General features: G+C 36.0%; 1 protein-coding gene and 1 long non-coding RNA gene across 11 annotated transcripts in view; one reads left to right on the top strand and one right to left on the bottom strand.

The window, feature by feature from the left end:
* Positions 1-12,748, top strand: part of ZNF385B (zinc finger protein 385B) — a 169,489-nt gene that overhangs the window by 74,634 nt on the left and 82,107 nt on the right. Inside the window, exon 1 of one of the 10 annotated variants that reach the window (XM_068685849.1) lies at positions 1,687-1,838. The exons of 8 other annotated variants lie outside the window; for them this stretch is intronic. In XM_068685849.1, the coding sequence (XP_068541950.1) occupies positions 1,820-1,838 (19 nt within the window). In that variant the 5' untranslated portion in view covers positions 1,687-1,819. Of the gene's footprint in view, positions 1-1,686; positions 1,839-9,007; positions 9,053-12,748 lie in introns of those variants that run through there. One more of the 10 variants, XM_068685855.1, reaches the window with a different exon arrangement.
* On the bottom strand, positions 10,373-11,850 carry LOC137858320 (uncharacterized). Its single transcript, XR_011097644.1, has 2 exons — positions 10,892-11,850; positions 10,373-10,660 (listed from the first exon to the last, which is right to left on the bottom strand). It is a non-coding gene; the product is annotated as an uncharacterized lncRNA (long non-coding RNA).

Raw genomic sequence — 12,748 nt, 5'->3', positions numbered from 1 at the left:
ATTGTCAGCATGAGAGAATGTAGTTTTTACTTGGGAATACTGGTCATCTTGCTAAGTCATCTGAGTCTATATAAAACCCACATAAAGTTTCATAGTGTTTTGGTGCTGCCAATACCAAGTGCGCAATAAGAATGAGTCACATCTTCCAAGATCACAAGATTTACTTAGAATCAGAGGGGTTTATTTTTAATTGGGTTTCATTTTTATTTGCCTTTTTATGTCAGAACTGATTCATTTTTTCCACTTTTTTTTTTTTTTTTTCTTCTGAGATTGTTACTACTAGCAATGTCCCTCCTTTTAAATAAAAATAAAAATAAAAATTGAGGGGACTCTTAAGAGTACCGAATAGTTCAGGACATGTAACAAAATCAAGTAATTGCTGCCAATTCATATTGGCAGGTAATTATTGAAGTAAACTGCTTTTTAGTAGAGAGGATGAGGAGTGGTAGGCTCTAGAATACAATAAGAAGATTAGGCTGAAGTTTCATGTGTGCTGCTTTGAGTAACCAATAGTCACACCCTAAAGAAGGGTGTTGTCACTGGAACAATGTTTTATGAAGGACTGAATACAAAATTAATCTGTTCAGAAACATTTTGTCTATTATTTCTAGGTTTGAGGAAATTTGTTTCAAGTAGTTTGCTTTTAAAAATCCTATTCTCCCCCTCCTCCTATCCTCTTATTTTTATAAAAGCAAACAGGGAAATTAAGTAGTTCTTATCTCTGTACATCTAAGGCAAAGCACTGAAGTTGGAGGGTTCTACACAAAGTTTGTTTCATAATCCTCAGTTTGACTATGAGGGATTGTCTGACTTTACTACAACTGCACAAATTTGCATCAGATAAAGAACTGTCCCTAATGCTCTTGGACTTCCTGGTGATGCATGAGTGTGTGTGTTTGTTTTGATAAACTTTTTTTTTTCAAGCATCCTGATTTAGTTGTTCTTGGAAGCATTCTTCCGAGGCGTCAGAAGTTCTGTACAGACTGTATGTGCTGCAACAGCACATCCCAAAGCAAGGTGATCCAGGGCATGGACACCTCTTTCCTTTAGCAATTTATTGTTCCAGTCCCAGCTTTCATGTGTCTTGCCTTTTGCTTTTGCAATAAGGGGTTAACTGTGATTGCACAGAACCAGTCTGTCATGGGGTTTAATGGACTTGCGGTACTTACCATGTAGCATTCTAAACATTTCTATTCCATGTTCAGATTAGGGTTGGAGGTGATTTTTGAGCCATGCTATTCCAGGTTTAAAAAATCTCAAACCAGCTCACTGCTGATATTTCTTTAAAATAAGTATCTTGTATCTAATGAGACAAATTCAGCTGTGAGGTAATCAAGCACTGTGGTAACATCAGACATTCTCTTTTACAGAACCTGAATTTAGCCTACTGTTGAGACACTTAGTTTTGTGTAAATAAACACCCTGTGTAACACAGGAGTTCTGCAAGGAGTCTTTGCCTTGCTCAAAGATTAGGCAACTAAAAGCAGTTTCAGGGCAGCTTTATTAAAATATACCACTTTAAAACTTTAGAGTAGTGTCTACTTGCTTTTTTCTTTCTCTTGTGGTTTTGTTTCCTCAAATTAAAGTGGCACCAGCTACTGACTGTCTGCATCACTTCGGTGTAGTCTGAAGAGGTGTCATTCACCAATGAGAGTGAAGTAAAGTATCCCTGTGGCTTTATGGGGCAAGGCATATTTCTCAGCAGCTCGAGTTCAAACCCTGCTCAAAACTCAACCCGAGTCAAAAAAGGAGTTTGTGGGAACATTCCCTTTGCTAGATCTATTGTGCAGAGCTTCATATTCTGCTGAACTAACTGTAGATGAGAAACATGCTTCTGGGTAAGTAATACCATGTGGAGGTTGAAAGCTGTCTCACCTAGCTGCATAATACAACACTGTATGCTTGCTCCGGTTGAACGGAAGCAAAAATGCACGCAGTGTTTCTGCTGATTTATTTTTTAATAGCAACCCATTAGTGAAAGCTGTAATTGTGTGCTATAGTTTAGGAGCTGAGTAGTTGAATTAGGAAATATTAACTTTGTGAGTGTCTACGATCTATTTTTCTAGATACTTTTTCATCTTTAGGTAAACTACATCAGAGAAATACAAATGCCAAAATCAGCATTTGAACTTTCTCTTTTTTTCCCTTGTTAAGATGGTAATCATGACATTTTCTGAAGGAAAGATATAAATGAAAATTCTTGTTAGTAAGCCCATTGGAAGAATATATTAAATATTAAAATAAATTTGTTTCTTACTTGTGAACATGCTGATAGTTGAGTGTAAAAATTTAATGCCTGATTATTGAATGTATTTAATTTCCTTTTAGTATTATGCTGCTAAATCCTGTTGACTGATACAGTGTTATATGAGAGTTCCAACAACCATAAATAGTAATAACATTTGAAATAGGGAATGCCTTCTTTTAAAGAACAACTTCAAATTATTGAGCTTATGAAATGTTAATATGTTGCAGATTTCATTGTACTGCTTAACACCAATGTTAAATATCTGCATGATGCTTTCAGAAAGTTCCTCTTAGGATGTCTTGTTAGGTTGAAAACAGATAAATTCTCTCCTATCCTCAAAGTCCTGCTTGTAGTTAAAAGATTACCTTGTAGAAAACATTTTTATGTCATACAAGGCAACCTTATTGGGAGGAATGCAGTTGGAATTTTTTTCAGATATCAAAATAAATACTGATGAAATGCTCATTTGCAGTGAATTGAACATTATAAAACTCTCTCTGCTCTGTGTATCATCATCTCTGGGCTGTGGAAAATTTAGCTTCATAGGCTTTCATTGTTTTTAAAACATTTTTTTTTCTCTCAGTTTACCGAGAAAGACATGTATCCATTGACCGTCATTTTTGGTTACCATCTCCTTGTTTTAATATTCTAAAGGCAAGAAAATGCCCTAGGGAGACGATTTTGTTGAGAGTTTAGGATTCGTGTAGTTTTTAGATTGGTCAGATTTAAGCAAAGTAAGTTGCATATTTGTAGGTGCTTCAGGATTGCAAGTACAGCTATTTTGTAAGCCTTGCCCGGTCTCTCTCCGTATGTGCCCGAGACATTGTGCTCGTGTTTCATTTGATGACCACAGTATTGCAGCTTGGGTGCTGAAGTGTTTGTGGTAGGTAAATGCCCTCTGATTTTTCTAGACCTTTGCTTCCCTGTCTCATGTTGTGTATTCAGTCACAGTCATGATGATAATTTGCTGTGTTGTGAAGAAATGTGTGCTATGGAAGGTTTTAACAGCAAAGTCTGAGAGAAATCTGCCTCTTTGGTTGTTCTTACTGCTTGCTCAGTGATTTCAGCATTCTGTATTAGAAATGTATTTGTTCTCTCTGAACTTGGAGCCTTCCATGCCTTCTTCAGGATGCTTATTTAAGATCACTGGTCAGAACTTCCCTGCTTACTACCAGACAGCAAGGTAACAGCAAGATTCATGTTTACCTGCAGTTTCTCACTGGCTCAAGTGACGAGCAAGACGAGCAAGGCTGCTGCGTGTCACTTGCAGCAAAGGGCTGCTGGGCAGTGTAGACAGCCCCAAATCTCAGTACTGCCTGCTCCCAGGAGATAAGGTCTAGGTGCTGGGTGGTCTGTGTTTTGGCCAGGCAGTGGCTGTCTGTTGCTCTTGGCCGAGAGCTGGTGAGCCCAAGGTGACACTGTCCTGGCAACGTGGCTTGCAAGCAGAGGGAGAGAAGTGAGAGTCCCAGAGTTGGTATCAAGCCTTAGAGGACAGTTAAAATGTAATGAAAACTGCAGAGAAAATTCTGTCTGTGCAGAAAGTTTAAAGAACAAACAAACAAACAGAGCAAAAGGGTTGTTTTAACTTATCAAAACTGCTTTATACAGAACATACAGCTCTATTAAACTGAGACCCAAATGAAAGAGGAAACCCAATAGAATGTGGAAACTTGTGAATGGAAGATAATGTGAGTTTTAGCAAGGGTAGGAGCACGAAGCAGCAGTGAGAGCAGAAAAGGGTGTGTTTGAACAGGACCCTGGGCTTATGGTGGGTGTCTGGATAGCAAGAGCAATCCAGAAGTACAGAAGTACTCCACTGTCACTTTGCCAATGATATTTCTTAATAACAATAACTTTAAAAAGCTCTCTCTATAGGAAAGGTGAAGCCAGCTTTACTGTTAAGCAGGATGTTCAGTGATGGGAAGTGAACGACAGAGTGCATATAAAATTTGTGTCATATGTTTGTGTTTAGATAGGTGAATATTCCAGGTGCACCTACAGATTTCTTGTTTTCTGCAAGTAGATAGTTGGCTTTGTTTAATACTTGAGAATTTGGCCTTTGGGGAAAAGATGATTTTGTATGCTCTACTACTAAAGTGCTTCCAGCAAACTTTAAAATCGTCATGTTCTGGAGTTGCAGAGAACATTGAGATCTTTTGCATTGACTTATTCAAATATCCTTATAGCTGATGGTGTGCTCTCTTTTGAATAAATTCAGGAGATTCATCCTAAGCTGTTTCTATCCAGTACTGCTTTAAAGAAACAGGAAAATATAATCATTTCGTCACTTAAAGCAGCTTAAACCTTCAGGGGAAATAGGGTTACTACTTAAATTTCAGATGAAAGGAGCGTTTTGTGAATTCATCTGTGTCATGTATTCATACCTGAATTAAAATGAGCCGTGATGTACTGCTGTTTCTCTGGAACATTACATAAACTTCCCTGTTCTGAACCACGCACACGTTTGAAATGTGCAAACAGAACTGAAAGAAACTTTGCAGTAGTTTCTCCACAAGCAGGAAGCCTAATATTTACACTACAATCAATAGGGTAGTAGACACAAAGACAAGCAGTGCTCTCTCCTACAAAACTTGGTTTAGCTGGTAAAAGAAGGTAGGATCCCTGTGAACAACAACTTTCTTTATAGTTCAAGATGGGTACGGTTGCGGATGGGTTTGGCTTGAATTCTGTAGAACCTTTTGGCTGAGATTTGGAGTTGTGCAATTAAAGCAAGGGATTGTTTAAAAATGTATTTGAAACAGATTTCTCCTGGCTTAATTCCTGGGATTTTGATCAGGTCTTTCACTTGCATTTTTGTGAGACTCCATATATTAGTTATGGAATGATCTGGTTCTGATATGGCTTAGCATAATTTCTTTCTGTATGATATACAGAATATAAATCTTCCTGCAATCTTTGTTGTGATATTTATTTCTGTTTGTGCTGGGTGCCTTCAGGGGCATGTTCTCAGGCTTGTAGGCAAGGGAAGCAAGAACACAGCCTACCTCAGTGCAACCAGAAAGGGGCAAGAGGGGACAGCATACTTAATACTTGTAATTGTCTCAACTGTAGGGCTGATTATATTAACTGACAATTAAGATGAAATTTTTCAATTCTAGAGGAAGGTTGCTGGATCCAGGAACTTTTCTGAAGTCAAACCTGTCTTGGTTCCTTTTCTTTCCAATATACTTATTGTGAGGACTCTGAAAAATTTTGTTCCCTAAATTCTGTGGCTAAGAATGATTGTGAACGGCATGTGCTATGTGCAAAGAATTATTGAGAGAAAGACCTGCCTGCCCCCTTACTCCTTGCGGAGAACTGCTTATTGGAGGGAGGGCAGGTAGCTGAAGTATTGAGACACTTTGCTAAATTTCAGTTTTAAGAGTGGACATTTTGTTCACTACCCTGGTGTTCTTTTTTACTGCTCCAACTGTTGTAGGGGAACAAGTGTGTGGAGGTTGAAGGTATGACACGAGCTTTTATATAACAGGATTGTTTCTGAGATTAGTTGGAGTTCTTGGAAAGTCGTTGAAGTCTCTGTGGGATAATGGTGAGGGTAAGAACTGATGATTTTTAACTCTTCAGAAGTTTTGTCAATAGATAAAAGATCAGGCGGACAGACACAAGAGATTCTTCAAATATCTGTAGTCAACAGAAGTGTGAGTAGTCCTCCGCAAAAGGTTTAAGAATTCTAAACAATGGAGATTATCAGGTAATCATAACTGGATGATATCTATCAATTTTTCTCTCTCTCTCTTTTTTTTTTTTTTTTTTAAGCATATATGCCCTCTAGTTTATTTTTATTGTGTTCTCAGAAGAGAGTTAAAATTTAAAATGATAACAGAAATTTAAACTAGACAAGGAAAATTTCAGCTGTCTGACTGACAGATTATAGGCTACTGAAAAAACATGGTCTTAATAATAAAAAGTATCCTGCAACCCCCCTAGTTATTCTAAGTGTGTTACCTATTGTAATAATACAAGCCAGTAAGTGAAGTTCAGCTCACATTACGAAACCCAATTTAATTGTCTAGTCTTTGTGATTGAAGTTTTTGTTTGGTGATTTCATTAACCATTGTTACCAATGAGAAATGAAGCTCAGACATATATTTCAAAGGGCAATGCTACCCAGAGAACTGTTATATATGCTGTTTGGGCACAGATCCAAATTGGTGTCCAGGGTTACCTGATAAAGCAAGTTCCTTCACTTAAAGAGATAATAATTGTTATAACATTGATAAATGCAATTATCCACAAGAGATGAGGCATCTCAGCAGCATTTACAAGGTACTTGTTAATGTTATTTTCAAAAAAAAAAAACACAACAACAGTGTTTGGCCAACTCAGATCTTCATGTCTCTATCTGGTATTGCTTTCTTGCTTAGCATACTGCTTATATGGTTGTGCTTGTGTGGTACTAGGAAAAAAGAGAGAGAGAATGTACATTGAGGTTTTCATGTTTAGCTAAATTAGATTCTAAGCATTTTTTCCCTCTACTTTTACAAGTATTTAGACTAAAATACATGTCCTCGGAGAAGCTGTGCTTTGTACTAAACTGAAGGTTATGGCTAAAGAATTAGATGGTTCCTTCCAAATTTTATTGGGAACCTGAAGAAAGAGAGTTTTCATAATGGAGTAAAGAAAATTTCTTTTTGAACTCTTACTCTTCGTAATTCTTCAACAATACATGTATTGTTAAACGTCAAGGCATTTGCTCAACACAAACGAATGCTCAAGTTCATCCTACTATATTTTGCTCCTTCTTACCAGCATTTCTTGTTCTTGCTCATGAAAGCATTCAGTCATACACTTTACGATATTACACTAAAACACCATATTGCTTAATAACTTGGATGGTGTCTGTTTTAATCTTATAGAATAAAATATTGAATAATCTGTTTTAATCTTATACAATAACCTATCCTGATTGAGAAAAGGCTAAGCAAAACCACTTTTCTTACTGCTCAAATTTCAATTTATACTTGTCATAATAATCAGATTGGCTTCTTATGTGAGATTTCATAGTAATATTAAACAGGTATTAGAAGTTGTTTTAAACCATACCTTAGTAAGGGTGTGGTCATTTCCAAACATTTCACGAATATTATCATAGAAGGCTGGAGGTTCTGGAGTGGTCAGCATCATTTTCATCTATCTCTGTCATCTGCATTTAGGAAGTATCATGGTAATTTAGTAAATGAAAAGATGGCTTCATATATAGACTACCTGAAGCTTTAGTAATACAAGTTTTGTCAGTGTCTGACATGGTGAGACACCATGCTAGATGAAAAGGAATACTCTCATGTTACCTCTGTCTCTCTGTTGTGGTAATAGCACAACATAACATTGTGGCTGCCCGTGTGTTTGTGAAATGCCTTTGCATTAGCGGCTGACTTCAGGAGAAAAAAAAAAAAAAAAAAAAAAAAAAAAAAAAAGGTGGTGAAATTGGCTGCTTAGTGTTGTTTTAGAGAGTGGACCGAAAGTAAAGACCGGCATATGCAAGGAGGTGTGAAAGGCTTAGGCATTTAATTGGCACAAATCAGCCAATAGGTTTCTTGCACTTTTTTTCCTCAGACTTAATTAAATTCTAAATGGAAGATTAAACCACAGTGGGGATCATTAATAATTTAGCTGCTATACTTGTTATATACAGTCTTGAAGGAAAAATATCTTGCAACTTTCATAAGGACACTAAATACCAGTCAACTCTGGTGATTGTATTTCTGAAAACAAAAAATTTTATCAAAGACTAAACAGTAAGAAGTATTTGACCAAGCTGCTGGATATAACAAACACTTTCAAATTTCTCTTCTGGAATTTAATAGTAAACATTCAACTTCATAACTTGCATTTGGATACAGGCTGATAATGATTTCTGTGGAAAAAGTAGTTCCCTGATACAAAGTTGTACTGCTGAAGATGAAATATTAGCTGTAGTTCAAAGATTAAGAATATATTTTCAGAATCAATTATCAAACATACTTGTAATGATAGACCAGGACCCTCATTTTTGCTTGTTGGACTTGAATTGAAAGGCTCTTTCTTTTCACCACCACTGGGGATGCACAAGGGCTGACCTTTCAATCTTATGTGGTTCAGGTTTCTTGTTTAGCAGTCTGTTTGGTGGGTCTTTCCAAAATGAGGTGCTTCATGAAACCAGACTTAGACTAAATGATATAATTATGGCAAGAGGCTAATGAGTTAGCCCTGGAAAATGTGATATAAAATACAACATCCAAAATTACCTTAAAAGAAAGATAGGAAAACATATGCAGTTCTATGTTTCTTGATTTTTTGTAGCATAAATCTTAGATGCTTAATCCAATATTAGAATTATGAATAGACATCTAATTCTTAATCCCAGAAAAATAACTAAAATATCAAAAGAATTATGCTTTTCCCAGAAATCTTAAAGCATTTTTTCCCATCTATTTTGGAAGTTCTGTGCTATTTAAGAATAAATATTAAATCTTTTTATTTCTGTTTTACTTGAATTTAGGAGAATTATATGGATTATAGAGGTTGTTTGATGATAACTTCCAGGCCTTTTCTTTGGTTGATTCACGTGCTTTGTCCTGTGATTAAAAATTAATCAGTTTGTTGACATCAACAGCTGCTCTTTAGTGACTTGAGTTACAGTATATTAATGACTGTCAGCATGTCATGGTGGCACAGCTGAAACTTAGGTAGAGATGTCAGTAATAGATCTAAAAATAGTTCTGAAAAGTTCTTTGAAAAGTTAGTCAGCTTTCTTGCATGACAGATAGTAGCACAATAGGACAAGAAAGCAGCCCTGTGATATTGGCGAGTTTATCTCCTGACAGAGAGCCAAAGAACTGTGTGTATGAGTAAATCATAGAAAAATTGGCCCTGAGTAGAAATCAGGTTTTGTCTGCTTTGATGTATGAATATTAATTTAACTATAAGACATTAATTTAGGAACTTAGATTTATTCACTTATTAAAAAAGAAAAAAAGCTGTAAGTCCTAAAGAAATAATAATAATAATTAAAAACTCATAGGAATTCATTAATTTGTCCTGAAAGAAAACATCCAGAGCTAAAGCTCTCCATAAATCCCTGTTGTCTCCCATCCCACGTTCTGGCAAAGCAAAGAAACTTCATTTAGTTTAATACAAATGCCAGACTATTTTCTTTCAGGTAGCCCTAAGTTCTAGAATTAAGGGAAACTTAGTAAAATGCTGCTTTATAAATAGGGGATTTGTTAGTTACAGTGTTTGGAATATGCCTTTTAAAACTTAGCTTTCAAGATGCCGATGAGAGTGAATCAATGGCTGGGGCTGATAAGAAACTCTGTATGGGTGAAGTGTGTGTTTTGTAAGAATCATCCCTTTGCAACTCCTGTTTTTTATTTATTTATTTGTTCACTTTTGTTGGTTTTGCTTTTTAACTGTGCTGTCAAAAACTGAAGAACAGAAGAGACATCAGAACAAGTATCAACAGTATTATGGTAGAGAGAATTACAGAAGCAGTGAGGCTGCTGAACTGAAAACAAAATACAGTCAAGAGCAGAGTAAGGATATCACTGAAGGTGGGAAGTGAGATTTGACTCCAGGTGTGTTTAGAGCTATAGGAAACTAAGGGCACTATAGACATAAAAGGAGACTAATTCAAATTGTTTAAAGGTTTTGAAAAGATTGAGGAATAAGGATAGAGATTCAATCTTATAGTTTTACTGAAAAAGTAATTTCTGTGCCTGTGGGATTTTGATGGCACTGACAGGGTAGCTGTTCAAACAATAAAAGATACAGGGAATATTTGGAGACAGAGTGAAGTGGTGAAGTGTCCCTTTTTACCAGTGTCCTTATAATTTGTGCTGTGACAGGCTATGAAGTAGAAGCACTGTGTACTCTATTTTCCTGTAAATGTTATTCCTAAGCATTGAATTGTTAGCTTCTAATTATGGTTTTGCTGGCATTTTTGCCACTTATTACAGTGGAATGAGGAGTTGGTTCCTGAAATTATGTATTGCAGCTCTGATGTGCTGATTAGCATGTCCGTGGGGTATCAGGTGCCTTATGTACTGCAGATCAGTGTGGTGTGGGACACAGACTTCACTTGAAACTGTCTTCTGACTGGCTTGTTCTGTCTCTTTCTCTCGTGTATTTTTTTGTTTTATTTTGCTTTATTTTGTTTTGTTTTAATTAATTAGTTTTTTTTTTTTTTTTTTTTATTGTTGGGCATCCTGTGAGGTTAATGAAATTAATCTCATTGATGTGAGCATATGTGAGAACAGAAATAGGCTCAGAAATCTTTAAGATCTGGTATTTATCTGATTTAAATGAGAGAGAAGTAAAATCTTAGAAGGGAGGTCATTTTCCATTTGGTTCCGCATCTTGAGTGCAGTCATCCACCAGGAGTGATGTGTAGTTTCTGATGAAGTTCAACTCCAGCTGTAGAACAAAATCAATCAGCTTTTCACTGAATGCACTCAATAGTAAAATATATACTTCAAAATCAGCAATTTTAGAGACTACAAGATTACTCCATGGCTCTGTGCTCTTAAAATTTTAAAATTACAGTAATTATCACATTGAAAACTCATCTGATAGTTGAATACTAAAAATAAAATTGGAACATTAGTGAAATTGATATTAAGATATCTGAAAATCGGCTACACTCACCATCTTCATTATTTTCTGAGCTTCTTGCAGAGGTACTATGCCATTTGGCTTTCCCACCTTTCTCATGGGATGCTCTCCTTTTGCTTTATTGGTCAAGTTGCCCTACTGGTTTTCCCAGTATTCATCCTTAGGAATACCATTCATTTCCTTCTTCAATCTTATCACTCATGGTTATGTCCCAGTGCATCAAGTTAAGGAATATTCTTTGCTTACAATATTTACTCCTCAAACATTTGTGCTACAGTGAGGGATACATATACTATTTCCTTCTAAACTAATCATAGTAGCAGCATTAGAAATGGTGTTCTCTGCTTGTGTTTAAGGATCTCACATCATTAAAATATTTTATTTCAAAATTGTCTTTATTTAGAGAACTTGTAAATACTTTTTGAATATCACTTTCCCTGTGATCATGTTAGTCTGTGGTTCCTATCCTGGGTGCCGGGTTCATAAAGGTGATGTTTGGTGTTCTGTCACTTGATTATTGATGTTTCTTTTGTATGCAGTAATCTTGCAGTTACTTTTAGTGGCATACTCTGTATATATGGTGTTTGAAATATTTTTTTAGATTACATAGAAGTTCTTTAAGCCAAATACTTACTTCCAACAGCTGTAAATGGTGTCAACTTACTTTTTTTAGCTGTCTGCTGTTGGGATATTTATAACAGTATCATTTTACTTTTTGAGTCCCTGTTCAAGTTTGGCCATTGAGAAATGGTATGAGATAATGAAAGGGATGGAATTCTATTAAGACTTAATAATAGTGAAAGAAACAAGCAAACAAAAAAAAATTCATCTGGATTCCTGGATAGGAATAAGATTTAAATAAAAGTAAAAGCTGTTACTAGCTTCCCCAGTATCACTACAGTATAGTAATAGTCTTTATTTCAAAGATAGGTTACAAGATCTGAATAGATCTTAGAGTTTAAAAGAATTAGCAGCATTTGTGGAAGAAGAGAGTGGGCTGTTTACAGGAAAACTAACCACAGAACAAAAAACAAACAAACAAAAAAAAAAACTTTCTAATTCTTGGTCTACATAGAAAACGTTCATCCATATACATTTAACATGCTGAGTCTATAAAGCACAGGGATTTATTTTGCTCTTAGAGGACTAGCTGTAGGATTTGGGAAATCCTTCTGTTACAGCTATTTGAGAAGTGCTTTGAGAGCTAGTTATGCAAGTTTAACAAAAATGAGGATTTCAGCACTGTCTTTGCTTTTTAAAATTAAACAAAGGAAAGACTTCTGCATGAAAGAGAGGAATTATTGTAAATCCAAACATCAGGGATTGAAATCTTAGACCCTTAGAGCAAGGAAAGTGTAAGAAATATTAAGAAGCATAACAAAGTTGCTATAAAGTCAGTGTTTCATATCCAATTCTGAGTCATTCTGTACTTAAAAATTATATAATACTGCCAATTATGAATACAATTCCAGGTGGAATTTTAAAACCTTTCATAAGAATTTTGAAAATCCTCTTGATGCTGTCATACCCTAAGGAACCAGAAACATAAATAACCCAGTACCTGATGCTGACCTCTGAAGAAATATGCAAACTCCCATTAAACTGCATCTGGAATGATTGCACCATGAGAAACAAAGGTGGACTTACTGGAAAGGCAGCAGTTTCTTAACATGAGGTGCTACAAGGCCATTGCATGGATGTTCTAATCACCTTACCAGCTTCTTCCCAGAGCCCCTTGCTGTGAGTAGCAGTGTGGCTCCTCTCTGCCAAACCTCTAGACAGAAAGGCTTCCCAGGTCTATACCTGCACACCAAGGAGTCACTCATTTCATTGACTAAGGCCTAGATAGAAAGTACTAAACTAATATGGCAAGAAAACTGTTAATTCCTT

The sequence above is a fragment of the Anas acuta genome, chromosome 6 (assembly GCF_963932015.1).
Source record: "Anas acuta chromosome 6, bAnaAcu1.1, whole genome shotgun sequence".
Taxonomy (NCBI): domain Eukaryota; kingdom Metazoa; phylum Chordata; class Aves; order Anseriformes; family Anatidae; genus Anas; species Anas acuta.
Note: the sequence above shows the minus strand (reverse complement) of the source record. Positions and strands in the feature narration are given on the sequence as shown.